Consider the following 24,028-nt stretch of genomic DNA (forward strand, 5'->3'; position numbering starts at 1 on the left):
TGGTTAGCGCTGGCCAGCGCTGGTTAGCGCTGGTTAGCGCTGGCTAGCGCTGGTTAGCGCTGGCTAGCGCTGGCCAGCGCTAGCTGACGAGTAATAGCGCAAAAATTGTGCGCTGGATATCGATGGCCAGCGCTGGCCAGCGCTGGCTATCGCTTAGCGCTGGCCAGCGCTGGCCAGCGCTAGTTGTCGCTATCCAGCGCTAGTTGTCGCTATCCAGCGCTAGTTATCGAACTGTTTTCTGCGATGGCCAGTTGCGCTGGCCATCGCAAACTATCGCGTGCGACAGTGTCGCATAGCCAGCGACAACTAGCGCTGGATAGCGACAACTAGCGCTGGATGGCGACAACTAGCGCTGGATGGCGACAACTAGCGCTGGATAGCGACAATTATCGAACATATATATTTTGCGCTGGCCAGCGTTATCCAGCGCTGGATAGCGACAACTAGCGCTGGATGGCGACAACTAGCGCTGGATAGCGCTAGTTGTCGCCATCCAGCGCTAGTTGTCGCGTTTTGACTATCGCAAAAGAACCACATAACCTATATATAAAACTCTTAGCTTTTGTCTTTCCAACCTTTGAATGGTTGTATGGCAACTTTTCATTTTTTAATTTTTAATATAAATTTAGGACAAAAAAAAGTCAAAGGTCAGAAAATAACCTAAACCTCTTAGCTTTTGTCTTTCCAACCTTGAATGTTTCTTTTAAAGTTCAAAACGAATACTTTACCGCCAAAATAGAGCCGATAGGTTGTGCGAAATTCATTCTTACGTACTTGTATAAAAATAATTCTAAAATATTAGTTTCTAACCAATACTTCTACCAGATTACGTTGATGTTGTCGTAGGACCCTACTCCATCGGGGAGACAGTTGTGCAAGAGGGACTCGATCTCCTTGGAACCACCACCCTTGCTCAACATGTACAGGGGAAACATTTCAAACACCTTCTTCGGATAAGCTGGTTTCAAGACAGAGTAACAGTTGAAAGCTTATGTAACGACAACACAATGTCAATAGTGTGCGAGGCAGAGGATCAAGTTATGGTCGTCACAGAATTGGAGCACCACTTCATGTTATACTTTTACTCTCTCGTAGAAGATCAAAATGATGCGGATAGTCCCCGTAAATTTGTATTGGATTATAGTGAGTGTCGAGAGGAAGAGAGGGAATATGAATTAGTTTTTCTCTCGACCATTCCTTCATTTGGTCCAACTACTGTGTCAGGTACGATTTTTAAATTCTTTAATTCACATTGGACAGATAAATTACGCTCGGGACGTGTTCACTCTTTATACATGCAACGAAACAGAGTGTAGTGATAAAATATAAACCTTAATAAATCCTAGATTGTGAGGTTATTCGCGTTGATGACCGTTGGGATCTCTCGATTGCTGCTGTCCCCAGTCAGCTCCCAGCACAGTCTATGAGTGAGGTGGATGTCGGGTGTGAGGCGGGGTATTTCAATGGAGGTGATAAGGTGATCACCTGTCTGGGAGACAGCTTCTATATCGTTCAAAATAATGGACCTCTATGTCTTGCACGTGAGTAAAATTGTTTCCTCATCCTACATATTATGCTTGTTATCATTTTTAAAGATGATCATGAAGGCTTTCAGCTCTAGACAGGTTTTCTGCATTGATTATCACTAATGAAAGTGAAAGTCTTGTGAAAGTGAAAGTGAAAGTGAAAGTAAATGACAGTTAAAATCAAATGAATAACGTCACCTCAGAGCCAGTGGAAGACCACCAGTTTACTGATATAGATATATCACTGAGCGGTGCTTTGCCTGAATGTAACAATGCTGAGGGAACTCAGGCAGCAGACTTGGATCTGACGACTTGCACTGGTCAGTTCAAGAGTTGGTTTCTTTTTCTGGATATTGAAGGAATAAATGTATCTTACTTGTCTGGCACCGTTTACAATGTCCTCTTTTTTGGCAAACAATAACACGCAAAATATCGTACAATTGTAATCTCCGTGTAGACCAACATAATTATTTACCTGTCAGCTTTTCAAACTAATGACCATCCTCCAGGAGCACAATCAGCAGATGGACTTGAAGAGGCTTGGGTTGACTTTCAATTCGATGAAATAACTTATGTAAACAACGCTAGCTTATACACTGTCTTTTATGACAACTGGTGAGTCTGTATGATATCTTAAATATAACCACGGTAAAGATACGGATCCTTTGCTGCTTCGCTGGAGGTAACGAGGATTACTTCAATCTGAAAAAAGTGGTACCTTATCACTGATTTAACCTTCAAATCTTAAAATCCTTGACCCTTATAACAAACATCAGGTATGATAACAATGAGGCGTGTGTGTTAAGCGAAGAGGCGTTTCAGCTATGCAAGGAAACAGAGGTTGGGACTACAGTAGATCTTTATCTGGAAGACGATTTAGTTAAATCCTGTGGAAGCATCACTGAAAATAAAGGATTAACGCAAGAAGAGCAGATATTTAAGTAAGCTGATGTTTGTGTTTGTACTCATGTATGTTTAAATGGACTGTATTTTTGGTTTGAGATGTTTATTTAAAAAATAGTTTTGTTTTGAAAAACGTTTCAAGTGTGTTTTATTAATTTAATGCTTTATTTTAGATTTTCCTGTGATGGAGTAGGAGACAGAATCAGGATTAGTAATCCGAATTTGGAAGACAATGGAATTGTAAAAATGTTTGAAGTGGTTATCACTTCACTTGGTAAGACGCCGTCTAATCAACCTTTATTTTCGTGCATTGTTTTTATCTTTTTTTTTCGTTAGATTGTAAGAAGATAAAATCCACTTCGACGTGGGTAATTTTTATTGTGAATACGAGTGGGGTATGAATAGTGAATACTCTATCATTCCATTTCCTCAGAGTGTGAAGATCCCGTGACGCCACTAAACGGAATCTTGAAATCACAGAATTACACCCACGTTGAATTTCAATGTAACGAGGGTTACATCCTTCTTGGAAAATCCTTATTGACATGCCAGGAGTCAGAAAGCTGGGAGGACAGTCCTATTTGTACCCCTGGTAATGGATGTTCAACTGTGGATAATTGATACTTTTTCGATGGTGGATAAGTCAGATAATTTAGGAACAAATTTTAAACAGAAAGCTTATATTTCCCCCGTAATGAAAACTTTCACCTTACGTGATCGTATTATACTGTTCGCTCTAAGTCTAAGAGAAATCATACCTGCTAAATTTTAATGTTGTCTTTTCTCCCGAAGATTGTGGAGAGGTTCAAGTACCTGAGAATGGGGTCGTGGAGTCAACAAACGTTACACAAACTACTTTCAATTGTAACGAGGGCTTCGTTCTTCTGGGGAGATCAGTTGTGAGCTGTCTTGAATCCAGAGTTTGGGAAAATAGCCCTGAGTGTACAATTGGTAAGAATAGCCAACTTTTATTCTTATGACGATCAACTTGAACGTGAGCTTTATCTATTGATTCATATAATTAAGCACTCTGTTCCTATCTTTGTTCCTATATTTGTTCATATCTCAGATTGCGGGGTACCTCAGGCACCTGATAATGGCATTTTGGAATTAGAAAATTTCACCCATGCTACTTTCTCCTGCGATGAGAGTTACCATCTAATTGGGAGTTCGCTGGTTACTTGCCAGGAATATGGACAATGGGAGGATGGCCCGAAGTGCCATGTTGGTAAGATGAACAGTTATTAAGAGAAGTCTGTAATCTACTAGTCTGATTGGAAATTGGAATTGATAGTGATGTATAATTTATACTGTACATTGTATTATACGTATCAATGAGCTTCTGCACGGCATTCGTTTGTGTTGACAATTTCTGCCACATGCATATTAGATTTAAAATTATCATATTATTATGAATGTATAAGATGTTCACAATTTATTCATAAATCAATTATTTTATTCCATCAGATTGTGGAGAAGCTGAAGCACCCTCGAACGGCGTGATAGAATTTCAAAGCTTTGAACTTGTCACAATCAAATGCAACATAGGCTTCGGCTTATTCGGGGAGTCGACGCTTACATGCCAGGAGTCTGGATCGTGGAAAACTGGTTCCATCTGCTATTTAGGTTACAAAACACTATTTCTAGTTGTAAATTGTGATTACCTTATCGAAATTTATTTGAACGGACATTAATTGGACGCTGGAGGCCTTAGCGTTCATTTTAATGTCCGTTCAAATAAAATCCGACAAAGTAGTTAAATTAGATAAAATTAGATAAAAACCTTCGAACGTTCATTTTAATATCCATTCAAAATTATGTCGGTTCACGCAATGTCCGGTCAAATTTCACTTACTTTCTGAAATCTAATTTCACCCAACTTTCCAGACTGTGGAGATCCCCAAACACCTCTAAACGGAATCGTGGAATCAGAAAACTACACTCACATTACCTTTCAATGTATCGAGGGTTATCGTCTTCTTGGAAACTCAGTAGTGAGTTGCCTTGAGTCCAGAAATTGGGAAGACAGTCCGAAGTGCACGATTTGTAAGATATGAACATACATATTTTAATTATTTCATAGCATATAACGTAATACTTTAATTTGCCCCTTATGCCAAAATTTTAACTATTATTATGGAATATAATAATATGTAGAATTAATAACTCAATATTCAGCTAATCCAATGCTTGGCGATAACTTTGTTTCTATTTGATAAGATTGCGGAGAAGTTCAAACGCCCCAGAACGGGATGGTGGAATCAGACAATTTCACCATCGCCACTTTTAAATGTGACGATGGATTCACTCGACTTGGAAGCTCAGTAATCACGTGCCTGGAAACTGGACAATGGGAGCAACACCCTGAGTGTATCATTGGTAAGATTGTTGGAAGCACAACTTTTTAAGAAAAGATTTCAATTGAGTTTTGTATTCTGCCAATGAAGTCAATTCTTGGTTTGAAAACCTTTGATTAATCGATTTTTCGTAAAATAAATGCAAATATATTCTCCACATCTAGATAGCACAGCTGATCTAGACATCTTGCCGCAGATTGCGGAGACTGTCCAGCACCAGCTGACGGTTTCGTGCAGTTCATGAACATGACCAACGCAGTGGTCGAATGTAACTGGGGTTTTATAAACATTGGGAGCACGGACCTGGAGTGTCTTGACACTGGAGAGTGGCAGGAAAGTCCTCTCTGTATTACTGGTGAGGTTTTTACATGCTGTGGGATTACATTAAAGATAGAATTCCATGATTCCTTAGGTAGCTTCAGAGTTAATAAGTAAACAAATAAAATTACAAATCTGAGGCTGTAAATATCAAAACTATACACAAATTTGAATGTGGTGAGTGTGACTAAAAATTGTGATTATCAGATTGCGGCGAGCCTGAGGATATCCTAAACGGCTTCAAAGACTTTGATAACCTCACTAACGCAAGGTTCGTCTGCAATGACGATTTTTACCTTGTTGGGAACGAAATGATTAGATGTCTTGAATCAGAGATTTGGGAGGAAACGCCTTGGTGTGCCCCTAGTAAGTAAACTCTGTATGTTGCTGCAGTTTTAACTTTTATCCTTTTCTAACATCTTTTTTATTGAAGGAATAAGATGAAAGTTTAGTGAATAGCGGTACTATCAATCTGATCGCACAAAAGTTAACTCTTTGGCTTCGATTATTTCATACATTAACCAGATTGTGGGGGAGTATTGGCACCCGCAAACGGTTACGTTGAAGTTCAAAACCTGACCCGAGCTGTCATCATGTGTGATGAGGGGTATGCTCTGAGTCTGAGCGGAGGCTCCGTAGTTAGTTGTCTTGGCTCTGGACTCTGGAGCGAATATGGTGCTCAATGCGAAATCAGTAAGACTTTTTGAACTTTCCATGCGTTGTTGTTTGAATATTTTCACTTTAATTTTATAATTTGTAATGTGTTGAGCTATGATTAACGACATATCTTATGTTGAAATTTTTACGTAATATACTATAATTTCATGATTTAGTTATTTTGTAAACTTCTCATTGCAGTACCATTCTCGAAGTACATTTATTATGATAAGGAAGAGGGTGCATTACAGCTAAGCATGGATAACCCTGAATCGAACGAGGGTTTGTTTGGGATAGTTTCTTTTTCTCAACTCGACCAAGATTCAAATGAAGAGGTGCTTGTTGAAGTTGAATGGTTTTATGACAAAATCAAGCTCACAAGCTTTTGTAACGATGACGTGTTTGTCACAGAAGGGGAAGAACAGATACTGATTTTTGCAGAATTGACTCAAGATTTTGTGTTTTACTTTGACACCGAAGAAGGAAGTGACAGTGATCTTCCAAAATATGTACAGTCAATTAGTGACTGCAAAGAAAGATTAACTGACGGTGGTGTGACGTTCATCTCCACAAACGCACCCAATTTAAAAGAGTCTGTTCTTCCAGGTGAGCTTTTAATTTAATTTTTACAGCATACGACATTTCACAGAATCCTTTAAATCAAAAACGTAACGATTTAAAAATCATCTAACTAGCTTTAAATAATCAATATCTGCTTCTTGTTCTACCTTTATTGATGTTATAATAATCTGAAAGGAAAAATGTTTAGAGCTCGTTAAACTTGAAAAGTATAATAATATACAAATTTTAAAGATTTATAAACGTTTTCATGTACCCAATCACAGATTGCGAAGATGTCAGTGATCGTTGGGATCACTCAACTGTTGCGTCTCCCAGTCAGCTTCCATCAGAGTTCCAGGATGAGGTGGATGTCGGGTGTGAGGCGGGGTATTTTAACGGAGGTGATAAGGTGATCACCTGTCTGGGAGACATATACTACCATGTGGGGGATAAACAACCTCACTGTGAAGCAAGTAAGAGATACCTGGTCACACTTCTCAGAGCACCCCCCCCCCCCCCCCCCCCCCGCTCATTGCAACGACTTCATTGCTTTTTTATGGGATGAAAAACGCTCAAATGACAAGATCTACTTTTACCAAGTGTTTAAGGGTTTGTCTAATCGTAAGCTCTTCCTGCAACAGTCGTGTTTTTATCAGGTCCATTGGTGAAACACCGAGTAAATATAACCAGCGCATCAGTAAGCAGTTCTCTAGACGAATGTGGTGACGCTTCAGGATCAGCAGGGCAAGATATGAACCTAAAAACCTGCAGCGGTAGTAGCAAGTCAACCGTTTTTATCATTTTTTACAGTATAACGAGATTTAGAATCATTAAATCCAGCAGCGATCACTCTTATCGGTACATCACTGTAACAGATCAAGTTTTCTTCCTCTTACTATAAGCAGTAAAATCTATTACCTAGTTCACACTGATTAAACTCATCGTTCAGGATCAGAAGCAATTGATGGCGAGGCTTGGATTGAGTTTGTTCTTGATGAAATGAGATACGTTAACAATGTCAGCATTTTCACTAACTTCTATGATAACTGGTATGTTGAATTAAAGAAATCTAACTGCAGTTTGATTTAATGTCTAAATTAAAGTTCCAAAGTTTAATTGAAAGAATTGATACAATTAAATGTGCTCACGTTACTTAACTTTTGAGATGGACCTCTATAAAAGTTCAAGCCATTATTCCCAGGTACAATACAAGTGATCCATGTGTGGCTAGTGAAGAGGCCTACAGGTCCTGTAAGATGTTGGAGAGTGGTGTTATAGTAGACCTTTACCGTAATGGTGTGTTTGTTAAAACGTGTGGCACAATAACAACAAATCAAGACTTCACCCAAGTCGATCAGACTTATAGGTTTGCGAAAATTGCAGTTTTGCAAAATTATCATTGATAAAGGTAAATACGACGAGGTTCAAACGATTTACGGCTTACCCCACCTCTAAGGGCTGAAGCAAGGTTGGGATTTATGGGCCTGTTTGACTGTTCCATTTTTATCATTTTGCGACTTAAAATATAATTTAAAATTAGTCTCCATTTTCTGCAGTGTTTCATGCGACGCAGAAGGAGATATGGTGAAATTGAGGAAATCTGCAAGTCACGGTTATATAAAAGTTTATGAAGTTGTTGTCACATCTTTAGGTAAGGGAAATCAAAGCAGTTTTAATTATTCCCAAGAATTTACGCCAATGATATTAATCATTAAACCGCTTCATGTTTCAAGAATTCCTGTAAATCATATTTTATATTTCCAACAAGTCAGCAACTTTCTTTCATCGGTGATTTGCACTTCAAGTTTATTGAGCGTATTTGTAAATAACCGGTTCTTAATGTTACAATAACTACAGTGTATTACTTACAGATTGTCCAGAGTTGACTGTTTTGAACGGAATAGTGACCACTGACCAGGACTCCAGTCAGTACGTTCTTGTCACCTGCGATCCAACCTGCCGCTATTACAGTTTGTTTATTTTCAGTAAACACATTTTATTCTCTACTTTTAAAGTTTTATGTGAATGATGGATATCCGTTATCCAGTGTGCACCATCGAATGACTATTTACCTGACTTATCGAATATCGAATTCTACCGGACTTATCTTCCCTCCAGCCCTGATTAAAATATTTTGGCAATATTTGATAAACCTCACTCCCAGCTCAAACAAGTATTTTGAATCTCACGGACGTTGTCGTGGAAGGAAAAGCTCGGTGTCTAAATGGAAAGTGGACTCCCCTCCCTTACTGTCTTCCAACATGTGAATCTAACATGTGTGATGACAAGTTGTCCTGCAGGCTGGTCCATGCTATCCCTCTCTGTTATTCGGGTACTGTTGTTATATGGTCGATATAGTATTAGCTGTACCTTGGTAAATTTTAATCATTCCTTTCTCGAGAAAGCCTTCACCCATTATAGCACTTCGGACTTCCCGGCAAGTTTAATTTCTGACATCTCCAGAGTAATTTCGATATTCGACAGTTGTGGAAAACTCCGTACAGTAACTGAGATTTACATCAGGTTGCGGAGAACTCTGTACAGTAACTGAGATTTACATCAGGTTGCGGAGAAGCCCAGGCTCCTCTAAACTCCGTACAGTAACTGAGATTTACATCAGGTTGCGGAGAAGCCCAGGCTCCTCTAAACTCTGTACAGTAACTGAGATTTACATCAGGTTGCGGAGAAGCCCAGGCTCCTCTAAACTCTGTACAGTAACTGAGATTTACATCAGGTTGGGGAGAGGCCCAGGCTCCTCTAAACTCTGTACAGTAACTGAGATTTACATCAGGTTGCGGAGAAGCCCAGGCTCCTCTAAACTCTGTACAGTAACTGAGATTTACATCAGGTTGCGGAGAAGCCCAGGCTCCTCTAAACTCTGTACAGTAACTGAGATTTACATCAGGTTGCGGAGAAGCCCAGGCTCCTCTAAACTCTGTACAGTAACTGAGATTTACATCAGGTTGCGGAGAAGCCCAGGCTCCTCTAAACTCTGTACAGTAACTGAGATTTACATCAGGTTGCGGAGAAGCCCAGGCTCCTCTAAACTCTGTACAGTAACTGAGATTTACATCAGGTTGCGGAGAAGCCCAGGCTCCTCTAAACTCTGTACAGTAACTGAGATTTACATCAGGTTGCGGAGAAGCCCAGGCTCCTCTAAACTCTGTACAGTAACTGAGATTTACATCAGGTTGCGGAGAAGCCCAGGCTCCTCTAAACTCCGTACAGTAACTGAGATTTACATCAGGTTGCGGAGAAGCCCAGGCTCCTCTAAACTCTGTACAGTAACTGAGATTTACATCAGGTTGCGGAGAAGCCCAGGCTCCTCTAAACTCCGTACAGTAACTGAGATTTACATCAGGTTGCGGAGAAGCCCAGGCTCCTCTAAACTCCGTACAGTAACTGAGATTTACATCAGGTTGCGGAGAAGCCCAGGCTCCTCTAAACTCCTGTACAGTAACTGAGATTTACATCAGGTTGCGGAGAAGCCCAGGCTCCTCTAAACTCTGTACAGTAACTGAGATTTACATCAGGTTGCGGAGAAGCCCAGGCTCCTCTAAACTCTGTACAGTAACTGAGATTTACATCAGGTTGCGGAGAAGCCCAGGCTCCTCTAAACTCTGTACAGTAACTGAGATTTACATCAGGTTGCGGAGAAGCCCAGGCTCCTCTAAACTCTGTACAGTAACTGAGATTTACATCAGGTTGCGGAGAAGCCCAGGCTCCTCTAAACTCTGTACAGTAACTGAGATTTACATCAGGTTGCGGAGAAGCCCAGGCTCCTCTAAACTCTGTACAGTAACTGAGATTTACATCAGGTTGCGGAGAAGCCCAGGCTCCTCTAAACTCTGTACAGTAACTGAGATTTACATCAGGTTGCGGAGAAGCCCAGGCTCCTCTAAACTCTGTACAGTAACTGAGATTTACATCAGGTTGCGGAGAAGCCCAGGCTCCTCTAAACTCCGTACAGTAACTGAGATTTACATCAGGTTGCGGAGAAGCCCAGGCTCCTCTAAACTCTGTACAGTAACTGAGATTTACATCAGGTTGCGGAGAAGCCCAGGCTCCTCTAAACTCTGTACAGTAACTGAGATTTACATCAGGTTGCGGAGAAGCCCAGGCTCCTCTAAACTCTGTACAGTAACTGAGATTTACATCAGGTTGCGGAGAAGCCCAGGCTCCTCTAAACTCCGTACAGTAACTGAGATTTACATCAGGTTGCGGAGAAGCCCAGGCTCCTCTAAACTCTGTACAGTAACTGAGATTTACATCAGGTTGCGGAGAAGCCCAGGCTCCTCTAAACTCTGTACAGTAACTGAGATTTACATCAGGTTGCGGAGAAGCCCAGGCTCCTCTAAACTCCGTACAGTAACTGAGATTTACATCAGGTTGCGGAGAAGCCCAGGCTCCTCTAAACTCCGTACAGTAACTGAGATTTACATCAGGTTGCGGAGAAGCCCAGGCTCCTCTAAACTCCGTACAGTAACTGAGATTTACATCAGGTTGCGGAGAAGCCCAGGCTCCTCTAAACTCCGTACAGTAACTGAGATTTACATCAGGTTGCGGAGAAGCCCAGGCTCCTCTAAACTCTGTACAGTAACTGAGATTTACATCAGGTTGCGGAGAGGCCCAGGCTCCTCTAAACTCTGTACAGTAACTGAGATTTACATCAGGTTGCGGAGAAGCCCAGGCTCCTCTAAACTCTGTACAGTAACTGAGATTTACATCAGGTTGCGGAGAAGCCCAGGCTCCTCTAAACTCTGTACAGTAACTGAGATTAACATCAGGTTGCGGAGAAGCCCAGGCTCCTCTAAACTCTGTACAGTAACTGAGATTTACATCAGGTTGCGGAGAAGCCCAGGCTCCTCTAAACTCTGTACAGTAACTGAGATTTACATCAGGTTGCGGAGAAGCCCAGGCTCCTCTAAACTCCGTACAGTAACTGAGATTTACATCAGGTTGCGGAGAAGCCCAGGCTCCTCTAAACTCTGTACAGTAACTGAGATTTACATCAGGTTGCGGAGAAGCCCAGGCTCCTCTAAACTCTGTACAGTAACTGAGATTTACATCAGGTTGCGGAGAAGCCCAGGCTCCTCTAAACTCTGTACAGTAACTGAGATTTACATCAGGTTGCGGAGAAGCCCAGGCTCCTCTAAACTCCGTACAGTAACTGAGATTTACATCAGGTTGCGGAGAAGCCCAGGCTCCTCTAAACTCTGTACAGTAACTGAGATTTACATCAGGTTGCGGAGAAGCCCAGGCTCCTCTAAACTCTGTACAGTAACTGAGATTTACATCAGGTTGCGGAGAAGCCCAGGCTCCTCTAAACTCCGTACAGTAACTGAGATTTACATCAGGTTGCGGAGAAGCCCAGGCTCCTCTAAACTCCGTACAGTAACTGAGATTTACATCAGGTTGCGGAGAAGCCCAGGCTCCTCTAAACTCCGTACAGTAACTGAGATTTACATCAGGTTGCGGAGAAGCCCAGGCTCCTCTAAACTCCGTACAGTAACTGAGATTTACATCAGGTTGCGGAGAAGCCCAGGCTCCTCTAAACTCTGTACAGTAACTGAGATTTACATCAGGTTGCGGAGAAGCCCAGGCTCCTCTAAACTCCGTACAGTAACTGAGATTTACATCAGGTTGCGGAGAAGCCCAGGCTCCTCTAAACTCTGTACAGTAACTGAGATTTACATCAGGTTGCGGAGAAGCCCAGGCTCCTCTAAACTCCGTACAGTAACTGAGATTTACATCAGGTTGCGGAGAAGCCCAGGCTCCTCTAAACTCTGTACAGTAACTGAGATTTACATCAGGTTGCGGAGAAGCCCAGGCTCCTCTAAACTCCGTACAGTAACTGAGATTTACATCAGGTTGCGGAGAAGCCCAGGCTCCTCTAAACTCTGTACAGTAACTGAGATTTACATCAGGTTGCGGAGAAGCCCAGGCTCCTCTAAACTCCGTACAGTAACTGAGATTTACATCAGGTTGCGGAGAAGCCCAGGCTCCTCTAAACTCTGTACAGTAACTGAGATTTACATCAGGTTGCGGAGAAGCCCAGGCTCCTCTAAACTCCGTACAGTAACTGAGATTTACATCAGGTTGCGGAGAAGCCCAGGCTCCTCTAAACTCCGTACAGTAACTGAGATTTACATCAGGTTGCGGAGAAGCCCAGGCTCCTCTAAACTCCGTACAGTAACTGAGATTTACATCAGGTTGCGGAGAAGCCCAGGCTCCTCTGAACTCCGTACAGTAACTGAGATTTACATCAGGTTGCGGAGAAGCCCAGGCTCCTCTAAACTCTGTACAGTAACTGAGATTTACATCAGGTTGCGGAGAAGCCCAGGCTCCTCTAAACTCCGTACAGTAACTGAGATTTACATCAGGTTGCGGAGAAGCCCAGGTTCCTCTAAACTCCGTACAGTAACTGAGATTTACATCAGGTTGCGGAGAAGCCCAGGCTCCTCTAAACTCCGTACAGTAACTGAGATTTACATCAGGTTGCGGAGAAGCGCAGGCTCCTCTAAACTCCGTACAGTAACTGAGATTTACATCAGGTTGCGGAGAAGCCCAGGCTCCTCTAAACTCTGTACAGTAACTGAGATTTACATCAGGTTGTGGAAAACTCCGTACAGTAACTGAGATTTACATCAGGTTGCGGAGAAGCCCAGGCACCTCTAAACTCCGTACAGTAACTAAGATTTACATCAGGTTGCGGAGAAGCCCAGGCTCCTCTAAACTCTGTACAGTAACTGAGAATAACATCAGGTTGCGGAGAAGCCCAGGCTCCTCTAAACTCCGTACAGTAACTGAGATTTACATCAGGTTGCGGAGAAGCCCAGGCTCCTCTAAACTCTGTACAGTAACTGAGATTTACATCAGGTTGCGGAGAAGCCCAGGCTCCTCTAAACTCCGTACAGTAACTGAGATTTACATCAGGTTGCGGAGAAGCCCAGGCTCCTCTAAACTCTGTACAGTAACTGAGATTTACATCAGGTTGCGGAGAAGCCCAGGCTCCTCTAAACTCCGTACAGTAACTGAGATTTACATCAGGTTGCGGAGAAGCCCAGGCTCCTCTAAACTCTGTACAGTAACTGAGATTTACATCAGGTTGCGGAGAAGCCCAGGCTCCTCTAAATTCCGTACAGTAACTGAGATTTACATCAGGTTGCGGAGAAGCCCAGGCTCCTCTAAACTCCGTACAGTAACTGAGATTTACATCAGGTTGCGGAGAAGCCCAGGCTCCTCTAAACTCTGTACAGTAACTGAGATTTACATCAGGTTGCGGAGAAGCCCAGGCTCCTCTAAACTCTGTACAGTAACTGAGATTTACATCAGGTTGCGGAGAAGCCCAGGCTCCTCTAAACTCCGTACAGTAACTGAGATTTACATCAGGTTGCGGAGAAGCCCAGGCTCCTCTAAACTCTGTACAGTAACTGAGATTTACATCAGGTTGCGGAGAAGCCCAGGCTCCTCTAAACTCCGTACAGTAACTGAGATTTACATCAGGTTGCGGAGAAGCCCAGGCTCCTCTAAACTCCGTACAGTAACTGAGATTTACATCAGGTTGCGGAGAAGCCCAGGCTCCTCTAAACTCTGTACAGTAACTGAGATTTACATCAGGTTGCGGAGAAGCCCAGGCTCCTCTAAACTCCGTACAGTAACTGAGATTTACATCAGGTTGCGGAGAAGCCCAGGCTCCTCTAAACTCCGTACAGTAACTGAGATTTACATCAGGTTGCGGAGAAGCCCAGGCTCCTCTAAACTCCGTACAGTAACTGAGATTTACATCAGGTTGCGGAGAAGCCCAGGCTCCTCTAAACTCCGTACAGTAACTGAGATTTACATCAGGTTGCGGAGAAGCCCAGGCTCCTCTAAACTCCGTACAGTAACTGAGATTTACATCAGGTTGCGGAGAAGCCCAGGCTCCTCTAAACTCTGTACAGTAACTGAGATTTACATCAGGTTGCGGAGAAGCCCAGGCTCCTCTAAACTCTGTACAGTAACTGAGATTTACATCAGGTTGCGGAGAAGCCCAGGCTCCTCTAAACTCTGTACAGTAACTGAGATTTACATCAGGTTGCGGAGAAGCCCAGGCTCCTCTAAACTCCGTACAGTAACTGAGATTTACATCAGGTTGCGGAGAAGCCCAGGCTCCTCTAAACTCCGTACAGTAACTGAGATTTACATCAGGTTGCGGAGAAGCCCAGGCTCCTCTAAACTCTGTACAGTAACTGAGATTTACATAAGGTTGCGGAGAAGCCCAGGCTCCTCTAAACTCTGTACAGTAACTGAGATTTACATCAGGTTGCGGAGAAGCCCAGGCTCCTCTAAACTCCGTACAGTAACTGAGATTTACATCAGGTTGCGGAGAAGCCCAGGCTCCTCTAAACTCCGTACAGTAACTGAGATTTACATCAGGTTGCGGAGAAGCCCAGGCTCCTCTAAACTCCGTACAGTAACTGAGATTTACATCAGGTTGCGGAGAAGCCCAGGCTCCTCTAAACTCCGTACAGTAACTGAGATTTACATCAGGTTGCGGAGAAGCCCAGGCTCCTCTAAACTCCGTACAGTAACTGAGATTTACATCAGGTTGCGGAGAAGCCCAGGCTCCTCTAAACTCGTACAGTAACTGAGATTTACATCAGGTTGCGGAGAAGCCCAGGCTCCTCTAAACTCCGTACAGTAACTGAGATTTACATCAGGTTGCGGAGAAGCCCAGGCTCCTCTAAACTCCGTACAGTAACTGAGATTTACATCAGGTTGCGGAGAAGCCCAGGCTCCTCTAAACTCCGTACAGTAACTGAGATTTACATCAGGTTGCGGAGAAGCCCAGGCTCCTCTAAACTCTGTACAGTAACTGAGATTTACATCAGGTTGCGGAGAAGCCCAGGCTCCTCTAAACTCTGTACAGTAACTGAGATTTACATCAGGTTGCGGAGAAGCCCAGGCTCCTCTAAACTCTGTACAGTAACTGAGATTTACATCAGGTTGCGGAGAAGCCCAGGCTCCTCTAAACTCCGTACAGTAACTGAGATTTACATCAGGTTGCGGAGAAGCCCAGGCTCCTCTAAACTCTGTACAGTAACTGAGATTTACATCAGGTTGCGGAGAAGCCCAGGCTCCTCTAAACTCCGTACAGTAACTGAGATTTACATCAGGTTGCGGAGAAGCCCAGGCTCCTCTAAACTCTGTACAGTAACTGAGATTTACATCAGGTTGCGGAGAAGCCCAGGCTCCTCTAAACTCCGTACAGTAACTGAGATTTACATCAGGTTGCGGAGAAGCCCGGGCTCCTCTAAACTCTGTACAGTAACTGAGATTTACATCAGGTTGCGGAGAAGCCCAGGCTCCTCTAAACTCCGTACAGTAACTGAGATTTACATCAGGTTGCGGAGAAGCCCAGGCTCCTCTAAACTCTGTACAGTAACTGAGATTTACATCAGGTTGCGGAGAAGCCCAGGCTCCTCTAAACTCCGTACAGTAACTGAGATTTACATCAGGTTGCGGAGAAGCCCAGGCTCCTCTAAACTCTGTACAGTAACTGAGATTTACATCAGGTTGCGGAGAAGCCCAGGCTCCTCTAAACTCCGTACAGTAACTGAGATTTACATCAGGTTGCGGAGAAGCCCAGGCTCCTCTAAACTCCGTACAGTAACTGAGATTTACATCAGGTTGCGGAGAAGCCCAGGCTCCTCTAAACTCCGTACAGTAACTGAGATTTACATCAGGTTGCGGAGAAGCCCAGGCTCCTCTGAACTCCGTACAGTAACTGAGATTTACATCAGGTTGCGGAGAAGCCCAGGCTCCTCTAAACTCTGTACAGTAACTGAGATTTACATCAGGTTGCGGAGAAGCCCAGGCTCCTCTAAACTCCGTACAGTAACTGAGATTTACATCAGGTTGCGGAGAAGCCCAGGTTCCTCTAAACTCCGTACAGTAACTGAGATTTACATCAGGTTGCGGAGAAGCCCAGGCTCCTCTAAACTCCGTACAGTAACTGAGATTTACATCAGGTTGCGGAGAAGCGCAGGCTCCTCTAAACTCCGTACAGTAACTGAGATTTACATCAGGTTGCGGAGAAGCCCAGGCTCCTCTAAACTCTGTACAGTAACTGAGATTTTACATCAGGTTGTGGAAAACTCCGTACAGTAACTGAGATTTACATCAGGTTGCGGAGAAGCCCAGGCACCTCTAAACTCCGTACAGTAACTAAGATTTACATCAGGTTGCGGAGAAGCCCAGGCTCCTCTAAACTCTGTACAGTAACTGAGATTAACATCAGGTTGCGGAGAAGCCCAGGCTCCTCTAAACTCCGTACAGTAACTGAGATTTACATCAGGTTGCGGAGAAGCCCAGGCTCCTCTAAACTCTGTACAGTAACTGAGATTTACATCAGGTTGCGGAGAAGCCCAGGCTCCTCTAAACTCCGTACAGTAACTGAGATTTACATCAGGTTGCGGAGAAGCCCAGGCTCCTCTAAACTCTGTACAGTAACTGAGATTTACATCAGGTTGCGGAGAAGCCCAGGCTCCTCTAAACTCCGTACAGTAACTGAGATTTACATCAGGTTGCGGAGAAGCCCAGGCTCCTCTAAACTCTGTACAGTAACTGAGATTTACATCAGGTTGCGGAGAAGCCCAGGCTCCTCTAAACTCTGTACAGTAACTGAGATTAACATCAGGTTGCGGAGAAGCCCAGGCTCCTCTAAACTCCGTACAGTAACTGAGATTTACATCAGGTTGCGGAGAAGCCCAGGCTCCTCTAAACTCTGTACAGTAACTGAGATTTACATCAGGTTGCGGAGAAGCCCAGGCTCCTCTAAACTCTGTACAGTAACTGAGATTTACATCAGGTTGCGGAGAAGCCCAGGCTCCTCTAAACTCCGTACAGTAACTGAGATTTACATCAGGTTGCGGAGAAGCCCAGGCTCCTCTAAACTCCGTACAGTAACTGAGATTTACATCAGGTTGCGGAGAAGCCCAGGCTCCTCTAAACTCTGTACAGTAACTGAGATTTACATCAGGTTGCGGAGAAGCCCAGGCTCCTCTAAACTCCGTACAGTAACTGAGATTTACATCAGGTTGCGGAGAAGCCCAGGCTCCTCTAAACTCCGTACAGTAACTGAGATTTACATCAGGTTGCGGAGAAGCCCAGGCTCCTCTAAACTCCGTACAGTAACTGAGATTTACATCAGGTTGCGGAGAAGCCCAGGCTCCTCTAAACTCCGTACAGTAACTGAGATTTACATCAGGTTGCGGAGAAGCCCAGGCTCCTCTAAACTCCGTACAGTAACTGAGATTTACATCAGGTTGCGGAGAAGCCCAGGCTCCTCTAAACTCTGTACAGTAACTGAGATTTACATCAGGTTGCGGAGAAGCCCAGGCTCCTCTAAACTCTGTACAGTAACTGAGATTTACATCAGGTAGCGGAGAAGCCCAGGCTCCTCTAAACTCTGTACAGTAACTGAGATTTACATCAGGTTGCGGAGAAGCCCAGGCTCCTCTAAACTCCGTACAGTAACTGAGATTTACATCAGGTTGCGGAGAAGCCCAGGCTCCTCTAAACTCCGTACAGTAACTGAGATTTACATCAGGTTGCGGAGAAGCCCAGGCTCCTCTAAACTCTGTACAGTAACTGAGATTTACATAAGGTTGCGGAGAAGCCCAGGCTCCTCTAAACTCTGTACAGTAACTGAGATTTACATCAGGTTGCGGAGAAGCCCAGGCTCCTCTAAACTCCGTACAGTAACTGAGATTTACATCAGGTTGCGGAGAAGCCCAGGCTCCTCTAAACTCCGTACAGTAACTGAGATTTACATCAGGTTGCGGAGAAGCCCAGGCTCCTCTAAACTCCGTACAGTAACTGAGATTTACATCAGGTTGCGGAGAAGCCCAGGCTCCTCTAAACTCCGTACAGTAACTGAGATTTACATCAGGTTGCGGAGAAGCCCAGGCTCCTCTAAACTCCGTACAGTAACTGAGATTTACATCAGGTTGCGGAGAAGCCCAGGCTCCTCTAAACTCCGTACAGTAACTGAGATTTACATCAGGTTGCGGAGAAGCCCAGGCTCCTCTAAACTCCGTACAGTAACTGAGATTTACATCAGGTTGCGGAGAAGCCCAGGCTCCTCTAAACTCCGTACAGTAACTGAGATTTACATCAGGTTGCGGAGAAGCCCAGGCTCCTCTAAACTTCGTACAGTAACTGAGATTTACATCAGGTTGCGGAGAAGCCCAGGCTCCTCTAAACTCTGTACAGTAACTGAGATTTACATCAGGTTGCGGAGAAGCCCAGGCTCCTCTAAACTCCGTACAGTAACTGAGATTTACATCAGGTTGCGGAGAAGCCCAGGCTCCTCTAAACTCCGTACAGTAACTGAGATTTACATCAGGTTGCGGAGAAGCCCAGGCTCCTCTAAACTCTGTACAGTAACTGAGATTTACATCAGGTTGCGGAGAAGCCCAGGCTCCTCTAAACTCTGTACAGTAACTGAGATTTACATCAGGTTGCGGAGAAGCCCAGGCTCCTCTAAACTCTGTACAGTAACTGAGATTTACATCAGGTTGCGGAGAAGCCCAGGCTCCTCTAAACTCTGTACAGTAACTGAGATTTACATCAGGTTGCGGAGAAGCCCAGGCTCCTCTAAACTCCGTACAGTAACTGAGATTTACATCAGGTTGCGGAGAAGCCCAGGCTCCTCTAAACTCTGTACAGTAACTGAGATTTACATCAGGTTGCGGAGAAGCCCAGGCTCCTCTAAACTCCGTACAGTAACTGAGATTTACATCAGGTTGCGGAGAAGCCCAGGCTCCTCTAAACTCCGTACAGTAACTGAGATTTACATCAGGTTGCGGAGAAGCCCAGGCTCCTCTAAACGGGACAGTGGAATTTCAAAATGAAACCCATACTACTTATAACTGTGACGAGGGTTTCTCTTTACTGGGTAGGAGGATGGTGACATGTCTTGAGTCAGGGAGTTGGGAGGAAAGGACGTGGTGTTCACCTGGTAGGTCCCGTACAGCAACCAAATCTGGCAGTGTAGACCTTCAGTTCTCTTCTAAGCACAAACTTACTCAAACTTATATAGTGATCAAAAGAGTGCAAACAAAATGCTGTCAAATATTAATAACAAATAACATACAACTCATAACACTGACGCTCAAAACCCGTCCCAGATGAGGGAGGAGGAACTCTAGCTGTCTCCAGACCAGTGTTTGATGCTACCCGGCTGGTCCGGTGGCTGGGCAGATGGCGGTTCAGAGCCCGATGTCCAGGTGGTCATGTCGTCTGGACGTGTAGGTGTCTTCAAACGTAAGTATTGTTGCGTTAGATTGCTGAAATATAGTGGGTTAGCATTTCAGAGTTCCGAAGGATTTGATTAGAGGTTTATTGTACTTTCATCGCAATCTGCGTGTTTGATTGCAGGGCAGATTTTCCCGGGAACTGTGAAGGGAGTGAGATTAGTGTTAATGGAACAGACTGTTATTTCACAAACTCTCCCGACAATAACCTCGTTAAAATGACGGTAAGTGCTCTGTCTTCATCTGTACGTAACGAAACTGAAAGTGTTACTTCTCAGATAAATTCTTCATCATTGTGAAGTTAATGTCAGTATTTATTCCTTCATTCTCCAACTAAAGGGGAACTGAAAGCTAACTTTAAGATAATACAATCCGAGAGGTCAAACAGCAATTTTATTATAGGGATATGCAGTTTGTGTGAAAAACAAGACAGTACCAGATCACTGCGACTATTTCTCTGAGATCCCGGAACTAATCCACACGAGATCCACAGCTTCAAACCACCCCAGCATCTCCTGTGCAGTTTCATCTCACCCTTCTCCTGTTTCCTGTACTGTGGCTGTTATTGAGGGAGACAGCTTAACTCACTGGTATGCTACAACTTAATGTTTTGCTTTCTTTACACTTTAAATCTTCAAGCAGCCGTACCGTCGCCTAATACCAACAATACATGTTCTATTTTGGAAGTCTTGACGATATTATCCATGAAACATGACAGGAGGGAATCAGAAGATGTCACTAAAGGTACAAGTGAGGTGGTGGTAACTGAAGATGGGGTTTGCTCTGTGAAGTGTTTTGACGAGAGTTTAGGATCCTGTGTTCTTAGTCTCATATGTGCTGCATCTGGTGATACGTTAGTGGTCGCTCAGCACCGTGTTCTCTCAGAGATCGTTAGAAATACGAATTTATAAAGTAAATGAGTTTTTGAGAAATCAGTTATTTGAAGAGTAGTATCCACCACATTAGGAGAGTTTTAATTAACACTTTATTATCGTAGGTCTCCGCACATAATGGCAAACTGTCCAACGTGCAAAGAAATGATCTGCCCTCCGTTTAGGGATTGCAGGATCATTGATAACCTACCAACATGTACCATGGGTATGTTGCAAACCTTAAATTTCCTTACTCCTTACTCCTTACTCCTTACTCTTTACTCCTTACTTCTTACTTCTTACTCCTTACTCCTTACTCCTTACTCCTTACTCCTTACTCATTACTCATTACTCATTACTCATTACTCATTACTCCTTGCATCTTAAAAATAACATTTGAGATGATTTATTGATAAACTGTTTAAATTCTTTTGCAGCGTGTGAAGGTTTCCTGGTGCCAGACGGACACGTGAATATCACGGGAACGACAGCTGAGGTCACGTGTGACAACAAATACTCGTACTCTGTGAACAGTAAACACATGTGTACACTAGACGGCAGGTTCGGCCTATTTGATTTTTAATCTTCCTGCGATCTTGACTGAGTTAGCATAAGTTTCTTGGGTTGTTATTCAAAATATTTGGATATCAATCGACAGAAAATCTTTTTATATGGACATCAAGCTTTAATATTTTGTCGCTTTGTCGCTTTCAGTCTCCGCAACTTGACCCGGTGCTATTTGATTTGTATCACTCAGTAATCAATGCTATCTGTTTCAGATGGGAACCACTTCCGGGAAAATGTGTACTGCAAGATTGTGAGACATACCAATGCGAAGAAAACGAATACTGTAGGCTGGTAACCCCTGATCCTCCTCCTTATATACACAGTGACGACCCTTTCCACAACCCCATCTCACCTCAATGCTTCAAAAGTAGGACTTGTCTGACTGATTCAAGCTCGTTGCTTGGTATATAACTGAACTGCAAATCAAGCTGTCGTAATTTTAGTTGAGTTTTTATTGTGGTTCATCGTGGAGACGTTTTAATTCTCACACCTTTATTAATTTTCTTAGAGTGTCCTGAGTTCACGATTCTGAATGGATTTGTAGAAAACGACAACAGTAGCGCCTACATCGTCTGCAAAACGTCAAACTACCGCTTGAGAGGTATTTGCAAAGACGTTTCTTTTAAAGCTAGGCATAAAGATATATTTATTGATGTCTCAACCTTAATAACGAGAAGGTAGGACAAGATAAAAATGAAATCGTAAGCTTTTAATTGAACGCCACGCAATTTACCCAGATATTTTGTAGGATCCAGGTCTCTTGAATGTCTTCCAACTGGTCTATGGAGTGATATAATCCCATCATGTGATCCTACTTTTTGTAGCGTTATGAACTGTGAAACTGGCCAATTCTGTCTTGAAATGGAATATTTCGCCATTTGCAGGTTAGTAAAAACCTACTCCTTCCCTCCTTCAATATATCATTGATCTCATCTCCTTTATCCCAAAGCCCCGATCATCTCTAACCGAATTATCTAATAAACCCAGATCAAGATGTCCAGCTCTCACCATACAGCATGGTACAGTTGATGATCGCAATCTCACCGCACTCATCACATGCGACATCGGCTATTTCCCTGATTATAGTGACAATAGTGAACATGTTGGCGGAGATATTGTTATCACTTGTACCCAGAAAGGAATATGGAACAAGAATATTCCTCACTGTCGGCCAAGTACGTATGACAACATGATAGGAGAAGTACACAAAATACACATTTTCGTTCATTGAGCACCATAAACAGTGTATTGTGGAGTCAAAGCGAAACAAAACATACTCCTGATACTGTTAACCTAGCTTAAAACACCTGCAGAGTGCCCGGAACTGTTAACCTAGCTTAAAACACCTGCAGAGTGCCCGGAACTGTTAACCTAGCTTAAAACACCTGCAGAGTGCCCGGAACTGTTAACCTAGCTTAAAACACCTGCAGAGTGCCCGGAACTGTTAACCTAGCTTAAAACACCTGCAGAGTGCCCAGAACTGTTAACCTAGCTTGAAACACCTGCAGAGTGCCCGGAACTGTTAACCTAGCTTGAAACACCTGCAGAGTGCCCGGAACAGTTAACCTAGCTTAAAACACCTGCAGAGTGCCCGGAACTGTTAACCTAGCTTAAAACACCTGCAGAGTACCCGGAACTGTTAACCTAGCTTAAAACACCTGCAGAGTGCCCGGAACTGTTAACCTAGCTTAAAACACCTGCAGAGTGCCCGGAACTGTTAACCTAGCTTAAAACACCTGCAGAGTGCCCGGAACAGTTAACCTAGCTTAAAACACCTGCAGAGTGCCCGGAACTGTTAACCTAGCTTAAAACACCTGCAGAGTGCCCGGAACTGTTAACCTAGCTTTAAAAAAAACCTGCAGAGTGCCCGGAACTGTTAACCTAGCTTAAAACACCTGCAGAGTGCCCGGAACTGTTAACCTAGCTTAAAACACCTGCAGAGTGCCCGGAACAGTTAACCTAGCTTAAAACACCTGCAGAGCGCCCGGAACAGTTAACCTAGCTTAAAACACCTGCAGAGTGCCCGGAACAGTTAACCTAGCTTAAAACACCTGCAGAGTGCCCGGAACTGTTAACCTAGCTTGAAACACCTGCAGAGTGCCCGGAACTGTTAACCTAGCTTAAAACACCTGCAGAGTGCCCGGAACTGTTAACCTAGCTTAAAACACCCGCAGAGTGCCCGGAACTGTTAACCTAGCTTAAAACACCCGCAGAGTGCCCGGAACTGTTAACCTAGCTCAAAACACCTGCAGAGTGCCCGGAACTGTTAACCTAGCTCAAAACACCTGCAGAGTGCCCGGAACTGTTAACCTAGCTCAAAACACCTGCAGAGTGCCCGGAACTGTTAACCTAGCTTAAAACACCTGCAGAGTGCCCGGAACTGTTAACCTAGCTTAAAACACCTGCAGAGTGCCCGGAACTGTTAACCTAGCTTAAAACACCTGCAGAGTGCCCGGAACAGTTAACCTAGCTTAAAACACCTGCAGAGTGCCCGGAACTGTTAACCTAGCTTAAAACACCTGCAGAGTGCCCGGAACAGTTAACCTAGCTTAAAACACCTGCAGAGTGCCCGGAACAGTTAACCTAGCTTAAAACACCTGCAGAGTGCCCGGAACTGTTAACCTAGCTTAAAACACTTGCAGAGTGCCCGGAACTGTTAACCTAGCTTAAAACACCTGCAGAGTGCCCGGAACTGTTAACCTAGCTTAAAACACCTGCAGAGTGCCCGGAACTGTTAACTTAGCTTAAAACACCTGCAGAGTGCCCGGAACTGTTAACCTAGCTTAAAACACCCGCAGAGTGCCCGGAACTGTTAACCTAGCTTAAAACACCTGCAGAGTGCCCGGAACTGTTAACCTAGCTTAAAACACCTGCAGAGTGCCCGGAACTGTTAACCTAGCTTAAAACACCTGCAGAGTGCCCGGAACTGTTAACCTAGCTTAAAACACCCGCAGAGTGCCCGGAAC

The 24,028-nt window shown here is 43.8% G+C and overlaps 1 protein-coding gene across 4 annotated transcripts in view; it reads left to right on the forward strand.

Moving 5' to 3' along the window:
- LOC134817001 (uncharacterized) overlaps positions 1 to 24,028 on the forward strand; it is a 39,916-nt gene that overhangs the window by 13,397 nt on the left and 2,491 nt on the right. For 2 of the 4 annotated variants that reach the window (XM_063826062.1, XM_063826065.1), the window contains 34 exons: positions 826 to 1,224; positions 1,347 to 1,541; positions 1,730 to 1,846; positions 2,036 to 2,141; positions 2,303 to 2,467; positions 2,603 to 2,703; positions 2,863 to 3,021; positions 3,222 to 3,380; positions 3,499 to 3,657; positions 3,897 to 4,055; positions 4,317 to 4,475; positions 4,650 to 4,808; positions 4,983 to 5,141; positions 5,312 to 5,470; positions 5,630 to 5,797; positions 5,963 to 6,367; positions 6,607 to 6,795; positions 6,979 to 7,095; positions 7,272 to 7,371; positions 7,524 to 7,688; positions 7,879 to 7,973; positions 8,194 to 8,292; positions 8,487 to 8,654; positions 19,170 to 19,328; positions 19,498 to 19,633; positions 19,748 to 19,847; positions 20,026 to 20,213; positions 20,342 to 20,476; positions 20,621 to 20,721; positions 20,933 to 21,056; positions 21,275 to 21,429; positions 21,571 to 21,663; positions 21,811 to 21,946; positions 22,050 to 22,237. In XM_063826062.1, the coding sequence (XP_063682132.1) occupies positions 826 to 1,224; positions 1,347 to 1,541; positions 1,730 to 1,846; positions 2,036 to 2,141; positions 2,303 to 2,467; positions 2,603 to 2,703; positions 2,863 to 3,021; positions 3,222 to 3,380; positions 3,499 to 3,657; positions 3,897 to 4,055; positions 4,317 to 4,475; positions 4,650 to 4,808; positions 4,983 to 5,141; positions 5,312 to 5,470; positions 5,630 to 5,797; positions 5,963 to 6,367; positions 6,607 to 6,795; positions 6,979 to 7,095; positions 7,272 to 7,371; positions 7,524 to 7,688; positions 7,879 to 7,973; positions 8,194 to 8,292; positions 8,487 to 8,654; positions 19,170 to 19,328; positions 19,498 to 19,633; positions 19,748 to 19,847; positions 20,026 to 20,213; positions 20,342 to 20,476; positions 20,621 to 20,721; positions 20,933 to 21,056; positions 21,275 to 21,429; positions 21,571 to 21,663; positions 21,811 to 21,946; positions 22,050 to 22,237 (5,376 nt within the window). The remainder of the gene's footprint in view (positions 1 to 825; positions 1,225 to 1,346; positions 1,542 to 1,729; positions 1,847 to 2,035; positions 2,142 to 2,302; positions 2,468 to 2,602; positions 2,704 to 2,862; positions 3,022 to 3,221; positions 3,381 to 3,498; positions 3,658 to 3,896; positions 4,056 to 4,316; positions 4,476 to 4,649; positions 4,809 to 4,982; positions 5,142 to 5,311; positions 5,471 to 5,629; positions 5,798 to 5,962; positions 6,368 to 6,606; positions 6,796 to 6,978; positions 7,096 to 7,271; positions 7,372 to 7,523; positions 7,689 to 7,878; positions 7,974 to 8,193; positions 8,293 to 8,486; positions 8,655 to 19,169; positions 19,329 to 19,497; positions 19,634 to 19,747; positions 19,848 to 20,025; positions 20,214 to 20,341; positions 20,477 to 20,620; positions 20,722 to 20,932; positions 21,057 to 21,274; positions 21,430 to 21,570; positions 21,664 to 21,810; positions 21,947 to 22,049; positions 22,238 to 24,028) is intronic. The other 2 variants (XM_063826063.1, XM_063826064.1) reach the window with 2 other exon arrangements.

This window comes from Bolinopsis microptera, chromosome 6 (assembly GCF_026151205.1).
Source record: "Bolinopsis microptera isolate Bmic1 chromosome 6, MBARI_Bmic_1.0, whole genome shotgun sequence".
Taxonomy (NCBI): Eukaryota; Metazoa; Ctenophora; class Tentaculata; order Lobata; family Bolinopsidae; genus Bolinopsis; species Bolinopsis microptera.